This window comes from Mytilus edulis, chromosome 7 (genome assembly GCF_963676685.1).
Source record: "Mytilus edulis chromosome 7, xbMytEdul2.2, whole genome shotgun sequence".
NCBI lineage: Eukaryota > Metazoa > Mollusca > Bivalvia > Mytilida > Mytilidae > Mytilus > Mytilus edulis.
In genome coordinates, this window is record NC_092350.1 from 8,943,596 (window position 1) to 8,968,806 (window position 25,211).

The window sequence follows — 25,211 nt, forward strand, 5'->3', positions numbered from 1 at the left end:
CAAATTTTCCGAAAATAGTTTGATATTGCCATGGCAAAGAACGAATGATACAAAATGACGAAAAAGAGAAAACATATAGTACAAACTAAATATTGAGCATCACGACGCCCACATAACACAGGTGAAATCACAGATAACAGGTAAAATGAATTCCTACAATAATCATACATGTATATGAAATAATTAAAATGAAACTAGATCTGCATTTATATATTGGTATATTCTTTATATAATACCCACCTATACCATCATAGACAGTACCAGTAACTGGTGGTAGAGAGTCAACCATGATACCGTCTGATGTTTCAGTAGCATGGATACCAGAGTAACTGTATCCTACCACATTACTGTAAAATACTTTCCCTGATGATAATGGTACTCGGCTGATGTTATGTGACGTTACTGATCCTGGTAGATCTAATTCCACTTCATGTATATCATGACCTTTAACAAAATTTGGTTCATTATTTCTAATACAATACACAAGTGGCTAATTCGATAGTTTTAAAGCCTTACACCTCTTTTGAAAAAAAAATTACCATCTAACCAGATAATTTATGCAAAATGTCAATGTAGTGTAAACAAAATATAGTTTTAAATCATACCTCCTGGATATGTACTAAGATACACTTTAAACTTGGCAATTATATTAGCATCATCTTTAAACACGTTTGTCCATTTGACTGTGAATGGAGCACCAGGTTTTAGATAATCAACATCCTTCTTCCAGTGACCAGGTATTTGTTCAACAACCTGTAATGGTTGGACATCGAATACGTTTTGATATAACTTATACACAAATAAGAATTCCAACAGTACAAAGATCACAATTGTGTCCATGTAGCTAATTCATGTCCATTAAGAACAGACATTTTAATAATTACAAATGAAATTTAAAGTTTAAAAACAAATAATTTAATGTTGAATGCAACACGTCTTCTGATGAGCTAACGTCGTTTCGTTTATCATATCATAGACACAATTTTGCCAGGTGACCATGACGTCATCAACGTTTTTTTTATGATTTACGCCGGTTTAAAATAGAATTCAGAATTCAATCATAAGAAATAACTGGAACATTTTGTCAGTCTATTCGAAATAACAACAAAACAATGTGGTGCCACGCGCGTTATTCAGTGTGCACTACATTTTAATGTTATTTCTTCATAGACAGAAAAAATATTACAGTCATTCCTTAAATAAAATGTAATAAAGGTTTATATCTTAGCGCTTCGAACATTTTTTTCATTGATTATTTGTCTGCGCAATTTATTAATAAATAACTTTCAATCAAAGTACTCGTTTGAGTGAAAAATATGTATTTTTTTAATATTCGGGACGAGTAAATTTGATTTTATTGTACTAACTGCTGATCCTTTGATTTTCCGCCTAGGAAGAGGAGTTGACATAACTAATATTCCATCTGATTTAAAGTCTGCATACGTGTCGTCATTGTACCAGGCTCTAATAAACATCGAATACGATACTGGTGATTCCTTTAACCGCTGACCTACATTTGTAAAATGATTATAAATTCATCAGTTGACAGTTAAAAGTTAAAACCACAGCTTGAACACGACAAATATATTAACAACAGTCAATAGAAAAACTGATAGGTGATGTACAGGAACCCAGCCAAAACCACACAACTGTAACATTAAGGATGAATTAAATATGATATAATAGAGACAGTCAAATAATACAAACTGTTATGTTATAATAAGATATAATGCACCTAGAAGGGCTTTTAGTAAAAATATTTTCAAAGTCACTTGAGCTTGTTATATAAACGTATTAACGTTGACACCACAACTGGTAAATAGTTATACACACTATATCATCAAATAATAATCAAATTAAATATAAGCAGACTTGAATGGTTTAACCGACTAATATCCAAAGAAGAGCCAATGAAATTAAAGACACGTTCAAAAGTCAAACATAAACTGACAATGCCATTGCATAAGGCTACATATATGTAGGACTCGGAGGTGCGATGGGGACGCTGAAGTACAATGGTAACGCTGAAGTGCGATGGTCCACGCCGAACTACGATGGTCATTTCGCTGAAGTGCGATGGTTTTGTGTATGACGTTTGAATAATGTGACGTTTTCAAAATACAACATGGATTCGCAGGCAATAAAATAGGGTTTTGTAGATGAAGGTTTCATTCTTATAAAGGAAAGTAAGGGGGGAAGGAAACGAACTATTCAAGTCCCGATCAGTTTTAAGCATTACTTGTTGAGGTTACAAAAATATGTTTACACATTTTAGGCAGCAAAGCGGCTGAAAGATCAACTTGGTCACCAGATGGACTAACCAGTATTCTAAATTATTCCGCAGACTTTTTGTACGATAAATACAGTATACTAATCTAAATATTAATCTTAACTTATCTTTACGTAATCGTCACAAGATTTTATGTGGGCAATTTAATATAAAACAAATGGCTAGTATTAGCAATGTTTCAATGTTTTTGCTATATCACGTTTATATGATGTTGTTTTATTCCCGAGATAAATTCAGTCGCTCTAGTCTTATTTTTTATGGTATCAGTGTTGATTGTCTACAACATATCAGACAGAAATTGACCTGCCTAAACCTCATTTGTACATCCCAATTGGTCATCCTGAAATTTATTTTTCGTGAAATAATTGACAAGCCTCGCTATTAGTGAAGCATAGATTAACTTGTCGGTATTTTACTTCGTGGATACTGTTTCGTCATCAGTTATATATAAATTGATGAAGAATTGTTGTGAACAATTACTAAGTTTTATATTAATATTTAAGTAAATCAGTGGCGGATCCAGAAATTTCCATAAGTGGGGTCCCGCTGACTGCCTAAAAGGGGGGGTCTCAAGTCATGCTACAGTGATTCCCTATATAAGCCCCAGAAAAAGGGACCTGGACCTCTGCCCCCTGAATCCTCCTCTGTAAATGAGATGGACACTTCTTAGTACTTTTATAATGGACCTACACGCTGAATATTGTTTTCCCTTGAAAACCTTATTCCATACTCTGCGTGCTAAAAGGAGAATTTGAGAATTAAAAAATTAGATTAAAAATTAAAGTATTTGGTATGATCTAAATAGATATTAAACCATCTTTCAAATTAGGGATTAATTTTCACTGTTATTAATATAAGTTAAATAAAGAAATTTAAATGTGACGTCACTTTGGGCGTTGCATTGACTATGGCTAACAGGGCTGTGATTTTGTAATGTATTCTTTTTTTATTCTATAGCTAGCCACAACTTAAATTTAATCATGTATATCTATTATATAGTCATTTTATAAAATTTACTGTTTGTAAAACTATGTATTATTGTTGATAATAATGATGTTTTTGTCCCAGGCGGATAACCCTGGCCTCACAACTTTTTGGAACTTTTGGTCCTCGGCGATCTTCAACTTTGTAGTTATTGCTTTCAAACTTTTTACGTTTGTGTGGACGTGGCGCGCGTCTGGCGTATACAAATATTTCTTAACCTGTTACCTTTTGATGGCTATTATTCGTTTGTTTCTCTGTCCTATATTTTCTCCCATTTATCTGTTTATTAATTGGTACCCTGTCGTGTAATGTTGTCATTTCAATGTTATAATTAACACTACCATTAAAGCGGGGGGTTTGGCATGACCACAAAACCAGTTTCAACCCAAAAAAATTTCATAAAATGCCCTGTACCAAGTCAGGAAAATGGCCATTGTTAAATTATAGTTCGTTTCTGTGTGTCTTACGTTTCAGTGGTGTGTCTCTGTTGTGTCGTAGTTCTCTTATATTTGATACGTTTCCCTCAGTTTTAGTTTGTAACCCGGATTTGTTTTTTCTCTATCGATTTATGAATTTTGAACAGCGGTATACTACTGTTGCCTTTATATAGCAAATACTTTTGTCAAATCTTAATTGTGTTATTTTAATGAAACAACTCATGTACATTTTGCTTTTACTCAAAGTCGTAGGTTGCCCATCGCACTAAAGTGTAATACCATCGCAAATCAACGTAAATTGAAAATCTTAATTGAACAGTTTTTGTGATCGACTAGTAAAATCGAGCACACATTTTACTCGACTAGTCTCGACATTGTCTCGACTGTACTTAACTGTTCTTAACTGTACTCGACTAGGTCTCGACTTTACTCAATAAGTCTGGTTCAGTACTTGATGATCTTGGTGTAGTCTGAAATGGTCTTGACCAAGGCTTGACCTGTTTCGACCTGTCTCGACTAGTCTTAACTCAGTCTCAACCAGTCTCGACCTGTCTTGACTAGTCTTAACCTTCAAATTTAGTTTTGACTGTTGTAAATCAGCCCATCTAACTGAATTAAATATTGATCTTACAAAATTCAACCTTATTTGGTAGTTTGATTTATTGCTGTGAAATGAAAGAATCTAATTTTAGTTATTAGCTATTTTAGTTAGATGGGCTGATATACACCAGTCAAAACTAAATTTGTGGAGGTGGAGCCTTGGTCAAGACCATTTCAAACTACACCAAGATCATCAAGTACTGAATCACACTAAGTAAAGTAGAGATTTGGTCGAGTACACTTAACTACAGTTAAGTACAGTCGAGACAATATCGAGACTAGTCAAGTAAAATGTGTGCTCGATTTTACTGGTCGAGCACAAAAACTGGTCAATTCAGACTCTGAGCAGTTTGTAGTGGTAGATATCAACAAGTTAACGTCAAAATGTCACCATCGCACTTCAGCGTGTTAACCACCGCACTTCAGCGTGACCATTACTACGAAAGTAGAGGGGCATTATGTTTTCTGGTCTGTGCTCCGTTCGTGCGTCCGTTCGTGCGTCCGTTCAGGTTAAAGTTTTTGGTCAAGGTAGTTTTTGATGAAGCTGAAGTCCAATCAACTTGAAACTATCGTAGGTGGGGCATAAAAAAATAAACTTACCTCGTTTAATGTTCAATATTGCTCGATTTGTTTGTCCTGCATGATGCCAAACATCGTCGTTTAAATTATCAAAGATTCCTTCAGGTTCATCTTTATCTGAATATCCTGCTGTCCATTCATACCTTAATCATACACATAATTTTGTAACATTTAAATCTGGGCATGGTAACTATTACAGAGAATTGTGGGAAAATATTTATGGTCGACAGCAATTTAAAACGTTTATGAAAAACGTTACACTTATTTATTCATTTATATACACATATTTCATTTGCCTTTTTTGTAAAAGTATAGAGTAAAAAATGTTGACGTGTATTTTCAGCATTATATCATTTGAATGACCAATGGCGTAATATCATTCAATTGCCAACTAAAACTTTGTTTAATAGACATCACACAACTGTAGTACAACAACTAAAATATGAAATACAAACAATTTTAAATTGAAGTATGTCATTTACTATATGATTTATTTATCTCGTGAAGTAAATTCGTTAATGATGAATTGAGTTACGACGAAGAAATCTGGAAGATACCATTGTATATACTGTAATTTCTACAGTGATAACAGTATTCAAAACGTTTTGTATCTAAGGGTGATAAAGATAAATACGAGTGAGTTCAGTGGTTAGATATCAAAACCCGACCCACAATTCAAAACATACGTATTGTATGTAGTTTAAGTTATCGATTATCTAACCAATCGTTTATCTATTCCCTAGACACCGAGATTTTCCGACAGATCTATAAAAGTCATTCCGCTATTAAAATATGAAGTAATTAAATTAAAATGTTGACCCCAAAACACTTACCACAGAGGCCTTAATCCCTGGGCTTGTATAACATGCCATTTGGCAGCCAGAGCGACATTTGATGGCGTGTACTTTATGTCAGTAAAAGGAGAAGACTCCTGGATATTTGTTATGTCGTATATGCCAAGTAGGTTGTTGTTGTTTGCTAAAGAAAAACAGGTTTGTTACTATATTATTTAAAAAGACCTTATACATGAATTTGTTTTGTATTTCATGGACTGATTGACATTATTAAATTTTCTAACCGGAGAAATGAAATATGTATTTCAAAGTTAAATAAAATGAAGAAAATAATTCAGTTGGTTACTTTGTTCCATATTCATATTCGTCATATTTATCTTATAAATAATAACATATTGTTCATGTCAGGGCCTTTTGTAGCCGATTAAACATTTCGGTTTTCCTATTGTTTAAGATGGTATGGTAGCCTATAATATTGTATATCCACGTTCTATGATCTCTTGTTAATTATTGCAATCAGACCACATCTCCGTTTTTTTATATTTTAGTCTATTTGTAATGATGAATAACTGACCGACCAACACTTGTAAAAATGTTTATCCACTCTTGCAAATTTCACTGAATAGTTCTTCACATTTTTCACAGAGCAAATGCAATATGTAACTACTCATTACACGCGTACGGGAAAGCCATTTGCAAAACTCGATTGTATATAAAGACAACTTAATATTAAAACATATAAATTAAACAATATCGCTCCGAAGTTTCCTGTTAATGCACATATTTAACCTTAAAGCTTATAACACAAGTTTATAACACAACGGGTTCCACTCGTGAAGTAGGATCTGCTTATCCTGAATGGCAAAAGAGATCGCCCCAAGATTTTGGTGCGGTTCGTGATGCTCCATTTTTAGAGTTCTATGTTGTGATTTGTGTACTTTTGTTTGTCTGTTTCTCTTTTGGTCGTTTTTCATGTTTTGACAATGACGTTATCAGTTTGTTTTTGACTTATGTGTTTCAGGAATCTGATGTTCAAAGACTGTTTCCCACTAGTTATCGTTTTTTGAATACGAATTAGGACAACAAAACGTTAGAATAATCGGTATACATATACATCTGTATGTTATGTAGTATTGGAAAAATTAAGCATGTGTAGCTTGCAGCTGAAATTCGCGACGGAACGAACAACTATTACGGTTAAAGAAGGGCGGACGTATTGGGCAGAGAAATAAATAAAGTAGACATAATCCTATTTGGTATATACCTTTAGTAACATCATGGCATGATCTTTTTGTGCATCGTTGACCTTGAGCAGCACACACACAATGTCCTTGACACGTGACCGCTGAACATCTCCTTATCAATTCTAGTGAACCTCCAGGTACAAGTTTAAATTGAGAATGAATCATTTTACTTTGTAATCCAATCTGTCAAAAATGCAAAAAAAAAAATTCATCAGATTTTAAGCAATTATATTGACGCTAACATAGCATCAATTATTTAACATGTATTTTTTGGTGAATTGATATTGTTGTTGTCGAGATGCTGTGTCACTGACGTTTATCACACATTACCTATCATCTATTCCATTGTGACATTGATTATATGCAGTATATTTTCGTACAATGAATAAATTAATGCTTTAACCATGGTTGCCTTGTAAGAATCTTGTATTTTGTTGAAGGGAATCTATTTCGAAGATACACATCTCCATTTATTTCAAGGATGTATTTCCTACCAAATAAAAACTTTTAACTGTTGGTATGTATGGAAAATTAATTAATCTGAAATGGTTCAATATTATGCAAAATGTTTTCTGTACGTTTTACTGATTATCGGTTCTTAATTGCTGTATGTGCGTTGCATTATCGTCAATTCACAGTATTATTCCATACACATAAAGTGATAAAACTGTTACCTGGTTTACAGCCCAAACGCTAACAAACACGTTTTCAAACTTGGCCAGATTTTTCGTATCAACTTCAAATGTTTGAACAAAGCCTTCATCATGCTTATCAATTCCTGACTGATTGTGCAAGAACTCTTGTGGTGAACCAGATATCTACAATATGAACACAAATTAACGCAATCAAATAAACTGTCCCGGTCAATTACAGATGACCGAAATAATGCTTTTCAGTTATTTGTTATATTTAGTTTAAAAAGAGATAGTACATACTAATTTTCCAACTTTTTATTTTCATATTATTTCAGTTAAGATAGTTTCAAATTATGGGTCTTCCATAGTTGTAAGGAGTTGCTATTTTGTAATTTTATATATTTTTATGTTTATGAATGTTTATTTTCCATTTTTTTTTATATTTTATGTCTTTTGTTCTTTAACAGACATGATGATACATATTCAGAGATAAATGTTTAAAAGAAACCAATAATTGAATGTCTTTGTTATGATACATGTATTTATGAAGGCTTGAATACATACTCAATCATCAGGACAATTCTTACCTTATTAAAATCATCCATCATGTACTTGCTACCGATAGATACAGAGTACTTTTCGATTCCAGTATGAAGATCTGTAAACCCTAACCATGATACCCACAGTTTATATCTTGACCAAGTCATCCAACCATTAACATGACGATGTAGATTTGCTGCATGGTCAGTTCTTATAGCAAACATGCCTTTAAAATTGAAACTTGAAATGGGGAATGTGTGAAAGAGACAACAACCCGACCATAGAGCAGAAAACACATGTCTACCCTATACTATAAATTTTCTTTCAAATATTTCCATCAATACGTTTGATCGATGTGGTAAAAGGTCATTCAAAGACTTTCATTTAACAAAACTACATGCTGTATGAATTGAACTGCTTTACAATTTCAACTATGATTCATTTTTTTCATTTGATTTCATGTACAATATTTACATATGTAAGGAACATGATGTATATGTTGCATGTATACTTATAATTGCTTCATATTAGATGGATGAATAAAATTGAGAAAGGAAATGGTGAATATGTCAAAGCGACAACCACCCGACCATAGAGCAAACAACAGCCGAAGGCAACCAATGGGTCTTCAATGTAGCGAGAATTCCCGCACCCGTAGGTGTCCTTCAGCTGGCCCCTAAAATATGCATAATAGTACAGTGATAATGGACGTCATACTAAACTCCGAATTATACACAAGAAACTAAAATTTAAAATCATACAAGACTAACAAAGGCCAGAGGCTCCTGACTTGGGACAGGCGCAAAATTGCGGCGGGGTTAAACATGTTTATGAGATCTCAACCCTCCCCCTATACCTCTAGCCAATATAGAAAAGTAAAAGAATAACAATACGCACATTAAAATTCAGTTCAAGAGAAGTCCGAGTCTGATGTCAAAAGATGTAACAAAAGAAAATAAATAAAATGACAATAATACATAAATAACAACAGACTACTAGCAGTTAACTGACATGCCAGCTCCAGACCTCAATTAAACTGATTGAAAGATTATGTCTTCATCATATGAATATCAGGTACAATCCCTCCCGTTAGGGGTTTAGTATCATACTATCATAAAATATATGAGAAGAACATAACCCGTGTCATGCCAACAACTGTTTTTTTAAGAAATAAATGTGTTTAGTTCCGATGCAAAGACCCTATCAGTGAATCAATGTTAAGGCCAAAATATGCAATCTTTAATGACCTGACAACAGTATCGTAACTATATCCCCTTTTAATAAGTCTATTTAAAGGTTTTGTTAGTTTCTGAGGAGAATACTGACATTTTTGTGCTTTATAAAGAATATTTCCATAAAATTTTGGATGTGAAATACCTGAACGTATAAGATGTCTGCATGTTGAGTTATATTTACGAATTATTTCCTTATACCGGTGATAAAATTTAGTAAATGTTTTGACCAGTTTGTGATATCGAAAACCCTGGTGTAATAATTTTTCAGTAATACATAAATTTCTCTCGCTAAAATCTAATACATTGTTACATACACGAGCGAATCGTACAAGTTGAGATATATAAACACCATAAGATGGTGACAAGGGAACGTCACCATCTAAAAATGGATAATTAACAATAGGAAATGAAAAATCATCTCTTTTATCATAAATTTTTGTATTAAGCTTCCCGTTTATGATATAGATATCAAGATCGAGGAAAGGGCAGTGGTCATTGTTATCATTAGCTTTATTTAAAGTAAGTTCTACAGGATAAATTTCTTTAGTATACATACTGAAGTCGTCATTATTTAGAGCCAATATATCATCCAAATATCTAAAAGTATTGTTCAATTTTTGTATCAAATGTTGTTTTGATGGGTCTTTGCTAATTTTAGTCATAAATTGTAACTCATAACAATACAAAAACAGGTCCGCAATAAGTGGTGCACAGTTAGTCCCCATTGGAATTCCAATAACTTGACGATATACGGAATCTCCAAAGCGAACAAAAATGTTATTAAAAATTCAAGTGCATAAATAGTATCGATAAATGGACTACCGTTTTAACACACAAATCTGTTACAAGGACGACCATCTTTTCTGAACTGAGATTGAGATTTAGGTACCAGTTTCTACATTTGAAAAATTCCTGTACCAAGTCCGGAATATGACAGTTGTTGTTCTTTCGTTTGATGTGTTTTATCATTTGATTTTGCCATTTGATTAGGGACTTTCCGTTTTGAATTTTCCTCGGAGTAGTTTTGGGATTTACTTTTAGAGAGTAATCTCATACTAAATGTTGCATTGCAACAACTGGTCGTCCTTGTAACAGATTTGTGTGTTAAAACGGTAGTCCATTTATCGATGAAATGTGAAGAAACATCGTCTTCAACAGTTAATAAAAGTTTATCGGTAGAAATATATACTTTTATTTTACACATTTGAACATTAATCGAACCCATGCTTTTCCACACTTACTGCATGCATCAGTCATAAGACATTCTCTTCTGAATTATTCATAAGTTCAAAATTTCTATGGCGTATCCACTTATTGGATATGTTCATACACTAAATGATTTTGTTAGTTACAATTACTTCTTAGTCTTGTCTCATTTTTACAACTAAACAAATATCTTTTTCACCATTATCAAGAAAACAGTGCAAAGCTTAAGTCCTTGGGTTGATTCTCATCTTATAATGATTACCTGGTGTAGGTGGTGAACTGTCTACCATGATTCCTCTAGATTCGTCTTCAACACATACTTTGGCACCATTACAAACTATAAGTTTTATTGTATAATTCCCACCATCATGCAAATCAAGTTGTGAAAATGTATACTCTCTCACTATACCATTTAACTATATAAAAGATCGAAAAATCAGTCGAATGAGTTGCAAATGTAAATATGTGTTTTCCCCATATGAAACAATGTAAGAATATACTAGTATATATTTTGTATAATCAAGGGTTTTATCATGAAGGATTAAATTAAAGTGAGATATGTCAGATACAACGTTACAGTATGATTTATTAACTGTTTTCTTTTATATCTTTACACATTTTCTCTAATTAAAAAGGTTTTTATTCTTTTATCTATTTTCTGTGTTACCGTCTTTGTAGTGCCAAAGAGACAAACTACGCTACCATGGAACAAAACCCACTGTAAGGCCATCAATGGGTATATACTTAGTATGTTTGTTACCTCCGTTGATGATGTATTAAACTCTCCTCCTTTATGTGATGCAATAGATAGATACTGGCGCTGTATGAATGATTCTTTGTCTTCTACCTCCCACTGGATTTTAATAGTACTCCTAAATACAACTGAAGTATCTTTTATTGAACCAACATCGGCAGATAAGTACGGTTTAACTTTTATTGATGGTGGTGAATTATCAATGTAGAACCCGTTTGATGTAGCCTCCGTAGTTAATCCTATAAATGTGAGACAACAGACTCAGACATAACCAAAAAGAAAACATCACTTTATAAATTGTTTTTTTTATCCAAATCTCCTTTCTGAATTCACCTTGATTAGGGTTAATATCCAAATAATAGAAATCAAAGGATGTAAAAGAACATATCAAAAATACCAACAAAAACAAACAAATTGATTTTATGATTTAATAATTTTAATCTTAATAATACACTATGGTTTTAATCTTCATAAACAAAATATTGTTTCTCACATCGAATTCTTCAATGTTAATGTATTCACTTAAACTCTGATAGTAAACGTTTAAAAAAAGTAATGTAAATATGACAGCTCACATTGATTTCTAAAACAAATGAAATTATATCATTTTAATAATACCTGCTTTATTGTACGCTTTTATTGTAATGTAAATACGCTGTCCTAATGGCAGTTTATGTGGTAGATCTGGTTCAACTAGAAGATCAGTCTGTGGTAAGTGTGTTGATTTTACTATATCATCCTGACCTGGCTTCGTTCCAGCTCTCCATGAGAATTTGTCTATACCCGACTGTGGGTCCGTAAATCCGTACCATCTAGCAGAAAGGTAACGCCTATAACAGAATTGAAATATTAATATTAGAAGTGGTTAATTTCTATAAGCATCTGCTCACAGTTTGACATTACGAAAATATTTAAAAATTTATCAAGAGTCTAAAATAAGTTTATAGATAAACAGAGAATACCATCACTTGGAAAAACATTCAAATAGACAAACAAATTTACCAATATTATGCTTTGTAGAAAAGTTCAACTTGAGTAAATGAACGTCATTAAAACCCAGGGCTCACTAAACCTAGTTGATTTGTATAACAACTCGTGTAGATGTGATGTGAACAATTACAACATTAAATCAATTTCTTATGAAAATACTTTTTGGCACATCTAATATGTGTGCCTTCTCCTTAACCTGAATATGCATGCAAACGAAACTATATAAACGGTTTCTCTCAATACGTTTAACTACAAAGTGTTTTTCGAGGTTTATATATTTGAATCATGCTGTTTTTACCTCAATGACTGATATTCTAAGTCATACACATCTACACCATCTAGTACTATTCCTTGTGTTGGTGGGCTGTTGTCAATAACAACACCATCTGACGTCACAGATGTACACATGTCAGCTGTATTACATGCTGTGATAGTAGTATAGTATCGAATGCCTGATCCCAAATGCATATGACATAAGGTGTAATCTAACAAATAAGAAAAGAATCGCGTTAGTATCTATAGAAGCCCAACTATTTAACATCAGATTCCTGACTTATGACAGACGCAGAGGGTTTAGTACCAACATTCGTATTTAGCTGAAGCAATAGTGTAACGTCACAACATGATGTCTGTTTGTTTTGCTCACACATTGATGTGACTAAGATGGAATTCTTACTTATGGCATGTGCAAACAAAAGCATTTTCGAGGTATGATACGAGTGTAGAGCAGATATTTTCGGGATCAAGTCTTACGATTTGTTTTACGTCAACGATCAGTGGTTTTTTGTTATCATACATTTGTAACCACACATATTATTTCTATATTTAGAAATACCAAGCATGGATTTGTTCATGCAAGTGCAGGGTACATTCGTATATCGATTAACATTTGTGTGCACAAGACACATGTCCTTTATAACAACCATGTATTCTAAACCAAATAAATTTCATTAGATCTTCATTAGAGTTAACGGTTCTTATTAACTCTGCCCTGCTAAACATGCAAAAACGATACACTTATCCTAAATATGAACTTATTTCCCAGTATATCGGTAATTCCTTCGAGTGAAACCAGTTTCATTTTGTAAAATCCATTTAAGCATGTCAGCATGCTATACATGTCAGCATGCTATACATATCAGCATGCTATACATATCAGCATCCTATAGTATTATATTTACTTATATAGATAAAAAGAAAATACATCTGCAATGAACTGTATAACTATAATGAAACATGTGCTGTTGCAGTGTTTAAAGGTAAGAAGTTTTAAAAACGAACATCCTATTACCATGAATACCATTTCATTTTTTTTTTAAACACAATAAATTTGGGCAGATTGAAATATACAGGTTACAAAAAAGATCGGCAGATACAGTTTAAAATTCATTGATACCTTTAACAGTGGCATAATATTCATGCCCATTCTGTGGCCGCACATTTAAGCATGTCAGCATGCTATGCATGTCAGCATGCTATACATATCAGCATGCTATACATATCAGCATCCTATAGTATTATATTTACTTATATAGATAACAAGAAAATACATCTGCAATGAACTGTATAACTATAATGAAACATCTGTTTTCTTATATCAATTATAGGACACATTGATAAATATTTACTTTTATAGTGTTTGTCGTAAAAATTTAAACTTACTATATGTTATTCCGATATCCTGGTTGACTAATAAGTCTTCACATTCTGGACAGGTTCCGATGCTGACATAATATGACTTGATGGTAGAATGTGGATCGTGATAACCTTCCCAGTAGGCAGACAGTGTCTTCACATCTGTCTGGTAATCTCTGTCCTTCATATATGACAGAGCTGATTCAACACTACCATCGTATACATGACCAGCCACTGGTGGTGACATGTCATATATGTAAGCCCAAGACGACGATGTGCTGATAAGGTTTGCTCTGTTAACAGCCTAACATTAATACAAATTATAAATTCAGTATCATGTTTGAACATTAATCATAGACACCAACATACCGAGCCAGTTTAAAAGCATGTAGTTCAGTATCTTATAAGTAAATATAATATACTAACATAAGTAACAGGCCATCGCGATTACGTTTTCGTTATCATATTTTTCGTGGATATTTTTCGTTTTTGTTTTATTTGTTGAATAAAACCCAATTTATCATTTCCAAGATATTTTGAACCCGTTGCATGATAAGTTTAAGCACGAGAAATATTCTGTCTATATAGCAAGGTAGCACTAATCATTAAAAATTATCCCTTTATTGTACAGCAGATATAATATAATTTACCTTAACGGTAATAAAGTAAGCATGACCTTCATGTATATTAATGTTTGTATCTTCAGCGGATACCCCACAATCTAGTGTTGTCTTTGTAAATGGTATAATATCGTCATGTCCAGGATGAGATCCTACTGACCATAGGTAATGGTCAATTCCACTATCTTTATCTAAAAAGACATCTCTCCAACTGTAATGTAAAATGTATTCAAGATTAGACCATAACAGTTTCAGAATGCAATGCAAAGCAAAAGATATAGATTGCTATGAATCACACACCTTTCATTTTCATATTACATTTTTCTACAAATATTTATATACATCTCTCTTCTTATATAAAATTAATATATTGAAATTGTATGTTTTGTTAGTAGTTTTGGTATTGACGTTTTGGAGGTCAATGGACATAAAATATTTTCAGATGAAAATAAATCTCCTTCTGGTACGAAAATATCCTTTATAAAGTTTAATCGTTTTGGTATTGCTCCATCAATCATTTAAATATTTGATTTAACCGAAAAGTGATTAAAGTCATAACTTTATAGATATTGACCAAATAGTATATTTTGTAATATTTTGTGTAGTCACAATTTAACGAGTTAAGCGCATGCAAGATATAAAAGCTACATCAACCGTGATATGAGCTTTTGAAATTTATATACCAAGCATTGATTTCACTCATATCAGACATATGCCGCCCTTCAATAGTTATTGGTTTGTCAGACTTTTCTGGCGGTGTACCGTCAATTTTCACTGGATGTGAATCTGCTATTGCACTTCGAGTTGCAAAGTCGAGTGCTGAAATACAAAAGAAACTGAATTTACATTATAATCGTAGGATTGTATTTATAAAAAAGTTCTGTGTTAAAATATGAATAAAAAGGATAAGTATCCCGTAAAGACAGTTTGATGGCAAAAATTAAAGCTCGAAATCATTTCATATCTGACTATGACCTTTGCATGTCAGGTTGGTTCTATATATATATATATATGTCATAGTTGTTGTTTGTTTTATATATATTGTGTGTTTTTGCGGTGAAAGGTTGGATAAATAACGGTTAATTATATTATATATCTGTTGTAGTTTCTGTACATGTATTTTAAGCATGTTAGTGAAACTTTTATCAAATGAGTTGATGAAAACCGAGTATTTGTAATAGGCATGTGTTGCAGTGTTTAAAGGTAAGAAGTTTTAAAAACGCACATCCTATAATAATGAATACCATTTCATTTTTTTTTAAACACAATAAATTTGGGTAGATTGAAATATACAGGTTACAAAAAAGATCGGCAGATACAGTTTAAAATTCATTGATACCTTTAACAGTGGCATAATATTCATGCCCATTCTGTAGCCGCACATCATGTATTGTGTAATGGTTAACAAGTCCGACTATTGTATATGGAAATACATCTGTTCCTCCTTTCGTTGATCCTGGAATTAAAATTATACAACAACTTGTATTTGGTTAAAGAAAAAAAATAATAACCCCGGCTTATGCATGAAATGAAAGAGTAGATCCAAATAATTGTTGAAACCAGGGGGAAAATTAACCGTTTACTTCCTAATGTCTTTCTATTGAGACAAAGAGTTTTATTTATACCATCCAATAACAAGCATGATTTGTATATAAGAGTATATAAACGTTTGTTTTCTTACCGATTCCAATTTGATATTCTTTAATTCCCGAATTATGGACAGTTTTTTTATATTCCTCCACATCGGTAAATGCATCCCAGCTGACGAAAATATCTGACGACGATGACTTTGAACAGAAAATACAGATTTAGTTTACATATATATTTACATGTTATAAGCGATACTGTTATGACAGGTCCGTTAATTGACACTTGAAAACATCGTATACACGAATATTTGATTTAAAACTACCATGAAATCAGTTCACTCAATAGTAATGCTTTATTCAAAGAGTAACGAAATATACCAAAGGGATAATAAGTCAACAACAAACTGTCAATGCTCTCTATAAATACGAAAAGTATACAAAACACAACGTAGTAAATTAATGGCTTAGCAACACAACCCCTTCCAAAACAACGCAGTAAGTAAATTGTCCATGTTGCTAATGATTCCGCCAAAACTACTAACCCATCGGCTGCACCTGAACTAATTTCAACCCATTTACCGTGATAGTAATACCCAATATTTAGCGTTCTCTAGTATGATTTGCTTACTTTGTTTGTCTTTCACTTGTGTCGTAGTATTGGACCGTTTGGATTATAGCTCTTCATCTTTTATATAGCTGTGGATTTTAAATATTTTGGCCACGAGCATCACTTAAGAGACATGTATTGTCGAAACGCGCATCTGGTGCAGGAAAATTGGTACCGTTAATGTTATTACTACCACTGGGTCGATGCCTCTGCTGGTGGACTGTTAGCCCAGTAGCCAGTACTTCGGTATTGGCATAAAAATGCGGATTTTTTGTTATTAAAATTTGCTGTTACAAAATGTTAGAAATTATTATAAATCAAGGAATGTATCTCCCTCATGCAAAGCTCTGATTCCTTTTCATGGATTTGGCTATACTTTTTGGACCTTTTGGATTATAGCTCTTTATCTTTTGTATAGCTTTGGATTTCAAATATTTTGGCCAAGAGCATCCATGAAGAGACATGTATTGTCGAAATGCGCATCTGGTGCAGGAAAATTGGTACCGTTAATGTTATTGCCTCTAATTCGTCTTAATTAATTAAACGTTATAATATCCATACATTCTTACCTGATATTTCTTATCGGGATCAATACCAATCCACACGTGACCTGGTGTAGGTGGTGTTAAATCAACCGTAACTCCATCACTGCAAGTGTTAGTTTCTTCTAAAACCTCTGTCCACTTCTCGAACTGTATCTCTGTCCTTGGTGCATGGATACAAACTATGTATCGTTTTCCATGTTCTAATTCTTCATTTACATTGAATACAATGTTAACGTATTCTTTGTCTAAAATATATAAAAATTCGGAATGTCAAAAAATTGACAATATTCCGACTCAAAACTTGTATTCAACAGCTAGAAGTAGGCTGCATTTTGTAAACATACTTAATATTTCCAGATGAATTTCAAACAAAACTCAAGTGAATAACCATTTAAGTGGCTCGGGCCTTTTCAATGTTTCTGTCAGAAGAGCTGTATTTCTTATATTTTAATCTTTACAGAGAGTGAATCAAATTTGTCGGAAAAAAGTGAGGTTCCAGACTATTTAACTTCAAGCCCAAAATATTACTTTTAAAAAGGTATGTAAAAGGGACCGATTGTCACTGAAATGATAGGGAAAATAGAGGTGTTGACATATTTTTTGCGTTATATCAAAAAACTGTCTGTGACACTTGGTCCAAAACTGTAATATAAAAAGCTGATATAAAGCTTCAAAGAGTAAGCAAATAAAAAATATAGGTCACCGATAAGGAAAACTAATAAAATAGTTTTGCATTAATACCCAAAATTTTGGCAGGAAAATGGTGGAATTGGGTGAAATGTCATTTTGAGCCTTTCACAGATACACTTAATAACAGTTATATGTTTTAGTGACAAAAAAAAAATAAGTAAACATTTTAATCAATCAAGATAATAAAAAAAATAATAGTGAATTTACGACACTACCTTTTCCTGTGCTTGGATATTCATACGTGAAATTATGCGCAGTCGCATAGTCCCGATCCCCCATAAATTGTATCCATAAAACCTCTTACATTTTACGTTCTGACAAAATCAATTTACACGAAAATTATATAAAGTTTATATATTATATAAAAAAAGGTGATTTGATTGACAATGAGACACCTTTCTACCAGACACAAAATGAATGCAGAAGTTCACCTGTAAATCCGCATTTAATAGAATCCGGATGTGAACAGGGATCCTTCAATTGTAGCTTGGCATCATCTTTATAGTAACTCGTGATATCTAAATTCTCAGAGTCGATGACAGCCCATGTGTAGTTCTTGTGACGTAATAATGGCCACACTCCTGATATAATATTTTTATACGGTGTATAGTCAACATCAGACTCATCCCATCTGCCGTTCTCCTCTAGATAAATGTCATGCCCGTATCCATCACGTTTTGTTCCATCTAAGTGAATGAAAGTAATAACATAGTGAGCATCAGATTACCATTATTTATCTAAATGCAAATTTAATACATGATGTATAAGTGCAAATATATTACTATATGTTTATGTATATTTAAAATCAAAACATGCTGGTAATTTACTTCCTTTAGAAAAAGGAAAACAACACTTTAGAAATGTAATACGTCAAAAGCTTTTTTGGGATTTGTCTTCATAATAATAAATAATAATCTTTTATTCGTAAGCAATATAACTTACAGAATATAAATATTACAAATATTCAATTACATCAGTGAAATATATTTACATTTAAACAATTAGTCAAATAATCATATAAGTAAGTATACCCATATAACAGTACAGCAGAGTATGATAAAACATAACACATATTAAGCATTTATAATGATGAAATTAATTACGTGCCTTCTCGGCCAAAAATAAAAAAATCCCTAAATAAGGAAGCCGCAAAGACGAATAGTGGAAAAGGGAAGGACATATAAGAACCCAAACAGGTACACCAGGTGTTTTTTTTGTATTTCTGAATATTTCAGCATTTGTCGATTGTGGTCTAAATTAAACTCTTAATGGGCCCCATAAAAAATAAGTAACAATTGTAAGTTTAATGATAACATAACATACCCATTGTTTTCTCTTGTATTCCAATAGCATCAATAACACTATTTGATACAATGAGAGAATCACCGTCATTGACTTTGCATGTTTTAATCTCCGTGGAAATTGTTGACCAAATGCCAGCCTTATTGTAACCCCTGATGAATATCTGTCGGCATTTTGAAAAATCTAAACTATTGTTTAAAGGTACAACGAACTGTATCTGAAAATGAAATCTTCAATTCAACATCATTTTAAATGTATATATTAGTTTTTCAAAGTTTGTGTTCGAGCTTTATACATTTATGCAATGTCTTAACAAATGACAAACAATTAAGAAAATCTTCTACTTTACAATCAACTTGGTACAGTATGTTTTCAAAATTAAATCACAAAAGTACTGAACTTCGAAGAAAATTCAGAACAGAAAGTCTCTTATCAAATGGCAAAATCAAAAGCTCAAACACATCAAACGAATGGATAACAACTGTGTTTTTGGTATAGACATTTTCTTCTGCAGAACATGGTGGATAAAGTTTTTATATTTAGCTTAACATATCAACTGTATAACAGTCGCATAAAATTCCATTATATTGATAACAATGTGTAAACAAAACAAACAGACATGATTCTAGGTAAAAAAAAATCGAGACGAAGTATTCAGGAATGATATAATATTGTATATCTCTTTAATTTACTGCTGTAAACATCATATATTAGTTTAATATAGGGATCAGTTTTATGAATTTTGTTTTTGTTTGTAAAATAGAAATTGAAAATAATTAAATAGCACTCTGTTTAAAGTCGCGAAAACCTATGAAAATGAATTGAACTACAAATGTTATGCTTTTAGAAATTGATTTTTTTAATCCAGAATACATCATTGTACATGCAGTCTAAATTGATTGTCGTAGCACTCATCTGCTGCATTGTAATTGGAACCGTCAATGATGGTACTTTGCACATTTTGGTATCACACTGGCGTTCTTTGGTATCTTTGCCTCTCTTTTTCAGTCAAATATTGAATATATAAGCGCTATTTCGCTGCTTTTATGTTTTTAATTGAACAAAATAATTATCTGTCATAAATCACTATTCGATCGATTTTTTTCCAATTTTACTGTTTTAAATACTGTAAGGTGTATTTATCTACTCTTTCAGTAGAATGTTAATATACATGAATAAATAAGAACAATATTGTGTTTAGTATGAAACTAAAACATTCATTTACGACAGAATTAAAAACGAATACTTACATGCTCCTTATCAACGACAGTAGCATTGTCAATCTCATTCCATATGGTGTGAATACCAACATTGTCTCCTAATGCCCATTCATAATAATGTATAACACTTTGGGCCTCTGTGTGATCTTTTATGTCAGGGTCATACATCCTCTCAAATGTTACTGTAAGCTATACGAAAATAGACATTCAGACAATAAGAAATATATTTTTCCTTCTTTTATTCATTATCATTTTAGTCAATCAAATACATGTGAATTGATGTATAAAGAAAACGATAATGAGGGCATATAAAGTATTGTCAAATAATTACAATTTTTTTTTTTTCGAAAGAGTAATTGTGTGAATGCCTTAGTGCACAAAATTATGTTATCTCTTGACTTACTTTTTAAACTAACATTTTTTTTTTAAACTAAAAGCTGCGGTAAATCATTTAGATTTTTTTCCAACCAAATGATAAATATCTGACGTAATTGGTGTGCTTTATAGTTGATATATAGTTTAAATAGTAATGTAGAACAAAATATCAAAAAGTGATTGCTATTAGTTTATACATGTACAAGTTACAAGTGTGCTTGGTTTTAATGTGTATTCATGAACAGAAAACACTCAACACTTTTAACCTATTTATCACATCTACAAATATCCATCGTCTATGAAATCTTCTCATCCTTTTGCATGATGTGTTTGAGCTTGTGTTTGTGCTATTTTACCTGGTGATGGTTTGGTTCATCAACCTGTTGAACAGTGATGTTACCACTGGATGGAGGATTGACTATCACAGTTATGCCATTGCCGTATACAGGTGAGAAACATAAATCTTCTGCACAAAACTTAACAACGGCTCTGTAGGTCTTCCCTGGTTCTAAATCTAAATTACTCAACGTGATATATTGGTGTTTTCCTACATACTGAAACTTCCTATTTTCCTTCCAGATGTCTGTTAATAAAAACATAGTACTTTAGACCTCAATAGACAATAAAAAAATATTCGCGTTTAACACCTTGTTAACGACTGTGTGGACTACAGGGAAACAAATGTTATTTTTATTCCTTACATATTTGACAAATAATTGTAATGTAAAAATAATATAATTCTTGATAGTTCTTCTGAAAAACAAAGTGTTTTTAACTAACTATAACGAATAGAATAATTACTGTGTTCTTTGAAAATTGGGATCCGAAATGTATTTTTAATGCACATATAACAATATCCTAAGATATTTTTGAGTAATATTGATTTGTTACCGTGACTACGGACATGTTCTTTTTTGTTTATTTGAATTAATACTCTCTTTTTTTCCAAAAGACTCAAAATAAAAATAAAAGAATTTACAGTAAAATTAAAGTTCAATAATAAGTATGAGTACACAATGCATAAGGTAAATAATAACAAACCTCCAAACACTCGTTCTTCAAGTTGAACAAATGCATCTCTCAAATATTCAGTGTACATTGATGGTATCGACCAATATACGTGTAAACTCGTTGTTGAAGATTGAAATTCTACATCCTCTACACAAGTAGGCCGCGTATCCTTGAAAAACAACAAATAGAACACTAAAACATGTATAACTTGTAGTAAATCTCATTAAAATTTTATTAACAGATGACAATGAAAAGATGGTTTTATAAACGCATTATTTGTAAATTACTCCTCTGTGCAAAATATTGGGTTGATAGCTATCTCTTGATCTAGTTCGCAATATTTTAGTTTTAGTGCATACATAAATATGAATTGTGGGTTATATATACTTCATTAAATTATTGAAGCAATATTATTATCAAAAACAGGTTATAGGGTCAAAATGTGATTTTCAACAGTAGAAAGTTTTCTGAACAAAATAGTACACTCTAAATCAGCAATAGGCACTAAAATAAAATTAACGGTACCAATTTTCTTGCACCAGATGCGCATTTCGACAATACATGTCTCTTCAGTGATGCTCGTGGCCAAAAAAAAAATTGAAATCCAAAACTTATATAAAAGATGAAGAGCTATAATCCAAAAGGTCCAAAAAGTTTAGCCAAATCCGTAAAAATGTTCTATCAACCCAAAATTATTTTCAAACTGTAAAAATACCAAAAACAAATGCTTACGAGGTTTCTGATTGAGATCGGCACCTGAAAATCTGATTGGTAAGTATTAAATTGTAACTGTTTTATGAATAATTCATTACTCACTGGATCAGTTTGAGAACATACCTTGCTATGATGACTCAGCTTCAAGTCTGGTGCCACTAAAATAAATGTGAAGAATAGATTAAAGAATATGACATATAGGTTTTTAATATATTTTCCTATTATGAACATTTATACCATATGTTACTCAGACATTAAATTAGTTTAACCTTTTTCATTTTGGAAAAATATGTAAGGAAATTGAACAGTTGATTCAATTATTGTCTTTTTTAAATTGTTTTTAACATTTTGTACTTCTCTAACTTATATTGTACTCATTAAAATAAAGATTACCTGAACAATTGTTGCCATCTCTTATAACAATGCCTGTTAAATTTGTGTGGATATCCAGGACTCTAATACCATCTGAACTGACTTTTACACTACCGCCTGTTGTACCTGCTTCTAGGGTCACATAGTATTTCTACAAGACGTTAACAATGCATAAATATGAAAAGAATAAAGCATGAAACATAGTTGTAGGTATCCATAGCCATAACATTTCATATCATATCCTTTATTGAAAGAAAAATCCTTTCATAGACTTATGTACATTTTATCATTGACATATTTTCATACTTTTTAGAGTTAAAATACATAAAACAAACCGTTGATAAATAGTTACTATTTCTCTTCTTATCGATAAAATTTGAACAGCAAAGTTGATAAAACATATGCTTGCAAGAAATAAGCAGACTACTTGGTACCTGAAATGGCTGAAGATTAAGACCTTTAAAGGTGTAACTATTGTAAGTCTCCAATGTTTTCATTGCCGAGGTATCACAGGCACTGGGAACTGTTCCAATACAAGCACTGTAATTAACATGTTGGTGAGGGTGTATAAAACCAGTCCATCTCACTGCCAATGATGTTGTCTCTGGTGTGAAATCTCTGTCTTCGATATCCTTAAATTGAATAGATGTATACACAAAATAATGAGACTGCACACTTTCAAATTATTTAGAAACAATGTGTTAAATTCGGTGTTTAATACACATTAGAAGACAAAAACCATGAAATGTACGTTCTTTTATTAATCAAACTGTAATTTTAGCATAAACTGATATCATTATTGCTCATTTATTCAAAAAGGTCCATTTGAACAGAATTCTTATATTAAATTTATGTTTGGAATATTCGCAGGTGTCTTTAACACTAATCTACAGTACCACAAAAATAAATCATTACAAATATTTATAAATTCTCTCGACTTATATCATACCTTGGCCTCGTTTTGAAGATTTGATATGGGTATAACATCCATAACTATTCCTTCTGCAGGTAACTGAATATCATGGGTATACCTAAGGGATGTCTGAATAACGGATAGACCTGCCAGATTTGTAGCTTTGATGGTAAAGTAGTAGTCATGATGACCATGAAGTGACCATTTCAGATGTGAAACAGATAAGGCTGTGCACGTGGCTGGTACGGTTCGTTTACATGGACCACCAATTTGTAAATTTTGAAAAGATTGGATGTCGTACATGTTTGGTCTATGTCCTTTGAAATGTAAGTAGTTTTTATATCATTAATGTACTTTCTCTGTAAAATTGCTGACATATCAATACAAATAATACCCATATTCTATATTTCGGTATGCAGATAACTTGAATGACGCAAAGGAGCAATTTGCATGTAATTAAATAAATGTTTACTTTTCTATGTGGTGCTTTATTACTGAAGTTTGGCTGTTAGCCTTGTCTAATATGATCATGGTCCTATATGCATTTCATCGCCTTATGAGTGTTACCTTATACGTGTTATTGTCATCTAGGCATGTCCTTCTTTTTTTCTTCTTTATTAAGTCTTTCCACTTTTCTGTGGAAAGACTTATTGTTTTTCTTCTGATTATTAGGTCTTTCCACTTTTCTGTGGAAAGCCTATTGTATTTGTTCTGATTATTATTATTATTATTTTTATTTTTTTTCCGCCAAATTTTGTTCTTGCGATAAATGTTTGTTTCGCAATATGTCGCTTAGATTTTTTTCATATGGTATCCTATAGTTTATGCGCTTTTAAATTTCACCCTGCTAAGCCGAACCATTTTCTTTGTAAGAGTTATCTCCCTATTCACTGTTTGTCATGTGTGTGCATCTCCTTCGTAACAAAATAAGAAAGCGACAAAATTCTTTTTACAAATTGTTCGTTACATCCTCAGGAATTTTTGGCTAATTTGGATCGAAGCGATTCGATGAAATTTTATAGGAGTTATGTACCTTTACGGAATAAATTTGTCGGTATGTTTTTTTAACTCATAAACCGTTAACCGTATAACCCTGGAATGTTTTTATTTGAGTCCCCTGGGTCCTAACTTAGAAAATTAGGTCAAGGTCAAAGGTCAAGGTCATATTTTAGATTTTCATATGTCTTTGATTTCCCTATAATTCTTGAATGGTTATAGATACAGAAAATTTAAGCAGTGAAAAATGTTCAGTACTTCAAGGGGCAACTTTGTTGCATTATGACTGTATTGGTTTTACCATTATGTAAGGGACATAACCCCCATTGATGGT

At 32.1% G+C, this 25,211-nt stretch overlaps 1 protein-coding gene across 1 annotated transcript in view; it reads right to left on the bottom strand.

Moving 5' to 3' along the window:
• LOC139529867 (uncharacterized) overlaps positions 1-25,211 on the bottom strand; it is a 68,932-nt gene that overhangs the window by 8,409 nt on the left and 35,312 nt on the right. The window contains exons 20-46 of the mRNA XM_071325806.1: positions 23,918-24,198; positions 23,403-23,600; positions 22,990-23,119; positions 22,720-22,754; positions 21,913-22,051; positions 21,228-21,454; positions 20,527-20,685; positions 19,298-19,493; positions 18,406-18,660; positions 17,309-17,529; positions 16,225-16,330; positions 15,883-15,999; positions 15,227-15,362; positions 14,574-14,754; positions 13,951-14,227; positions 12,587-12,773; positions 11,917-12,128; positions 11,305-11,537; positions 10,807-10,960; positions 8,151-8,329; positions 7,603-7,746; positions 6,949-7,111; positions 5,724-5,868; positions 4,912-5,033; positions 1,368-1,510; positions 606-753; positions 241-444 (exon numbers count right to left, since the gene is read on the bottom strand). Coding sequence (XP_071181907.1) covers positions 241-444; positions 606-753; positions 1,368-1,510; positions 4,912-5,033; positions 5,724-5,868; positions 6,949-7,111; positions 7,603-7,746; positions 8,151-8,329; positions 10,807-10,960; positions 11,305-11,537; positions 11,917-12,128; positions 12,587-12,773; positions 13,951-14,227; positions 14,574-14,754; positions 15,227-15,362; positions 15,883-15,999; positions 16,225-16,330; positions 17,309-17,529; positions 18,406-18,660; positions 19,298-19,493; positions 20,527-20,685; positions 21,228-21,454; positions 21,913-22,051; positions 22,720-22,754; positions 22,990-23,119; positions 23,403-23,600; positions 23,918-24,198 — 4,692 coding nt within the window. The remainder of the gene's footprint in view (positions 1-240; positions 445-605; positions 754-1,367; positions 1,511-4,911; positions 5,034-5,723; positions 5,869-6,948; positions 7,112-7,602; positions 7,747-8,150; positions 8,330-10,806; positions 10,961-11,304; positions 11,538-11,916; positions 12,129-12,586; positions 12,774-13,950; positions 14,228-14,573; positions 14,755-15,226; positions 15,363-15,882; positions 16,000-16,224; positions 16,331-17,308; positions 17,530-18,405; positions 18,661-19,297; positions 19,494-20,526; positions 20,686-21,227; positions 21,455-21,912; positions 22,052-22,719; positions 22,755-22,989; positions 23,120-23,402; positions 23,601-23,917; positions 24,199-25,211) is intronic.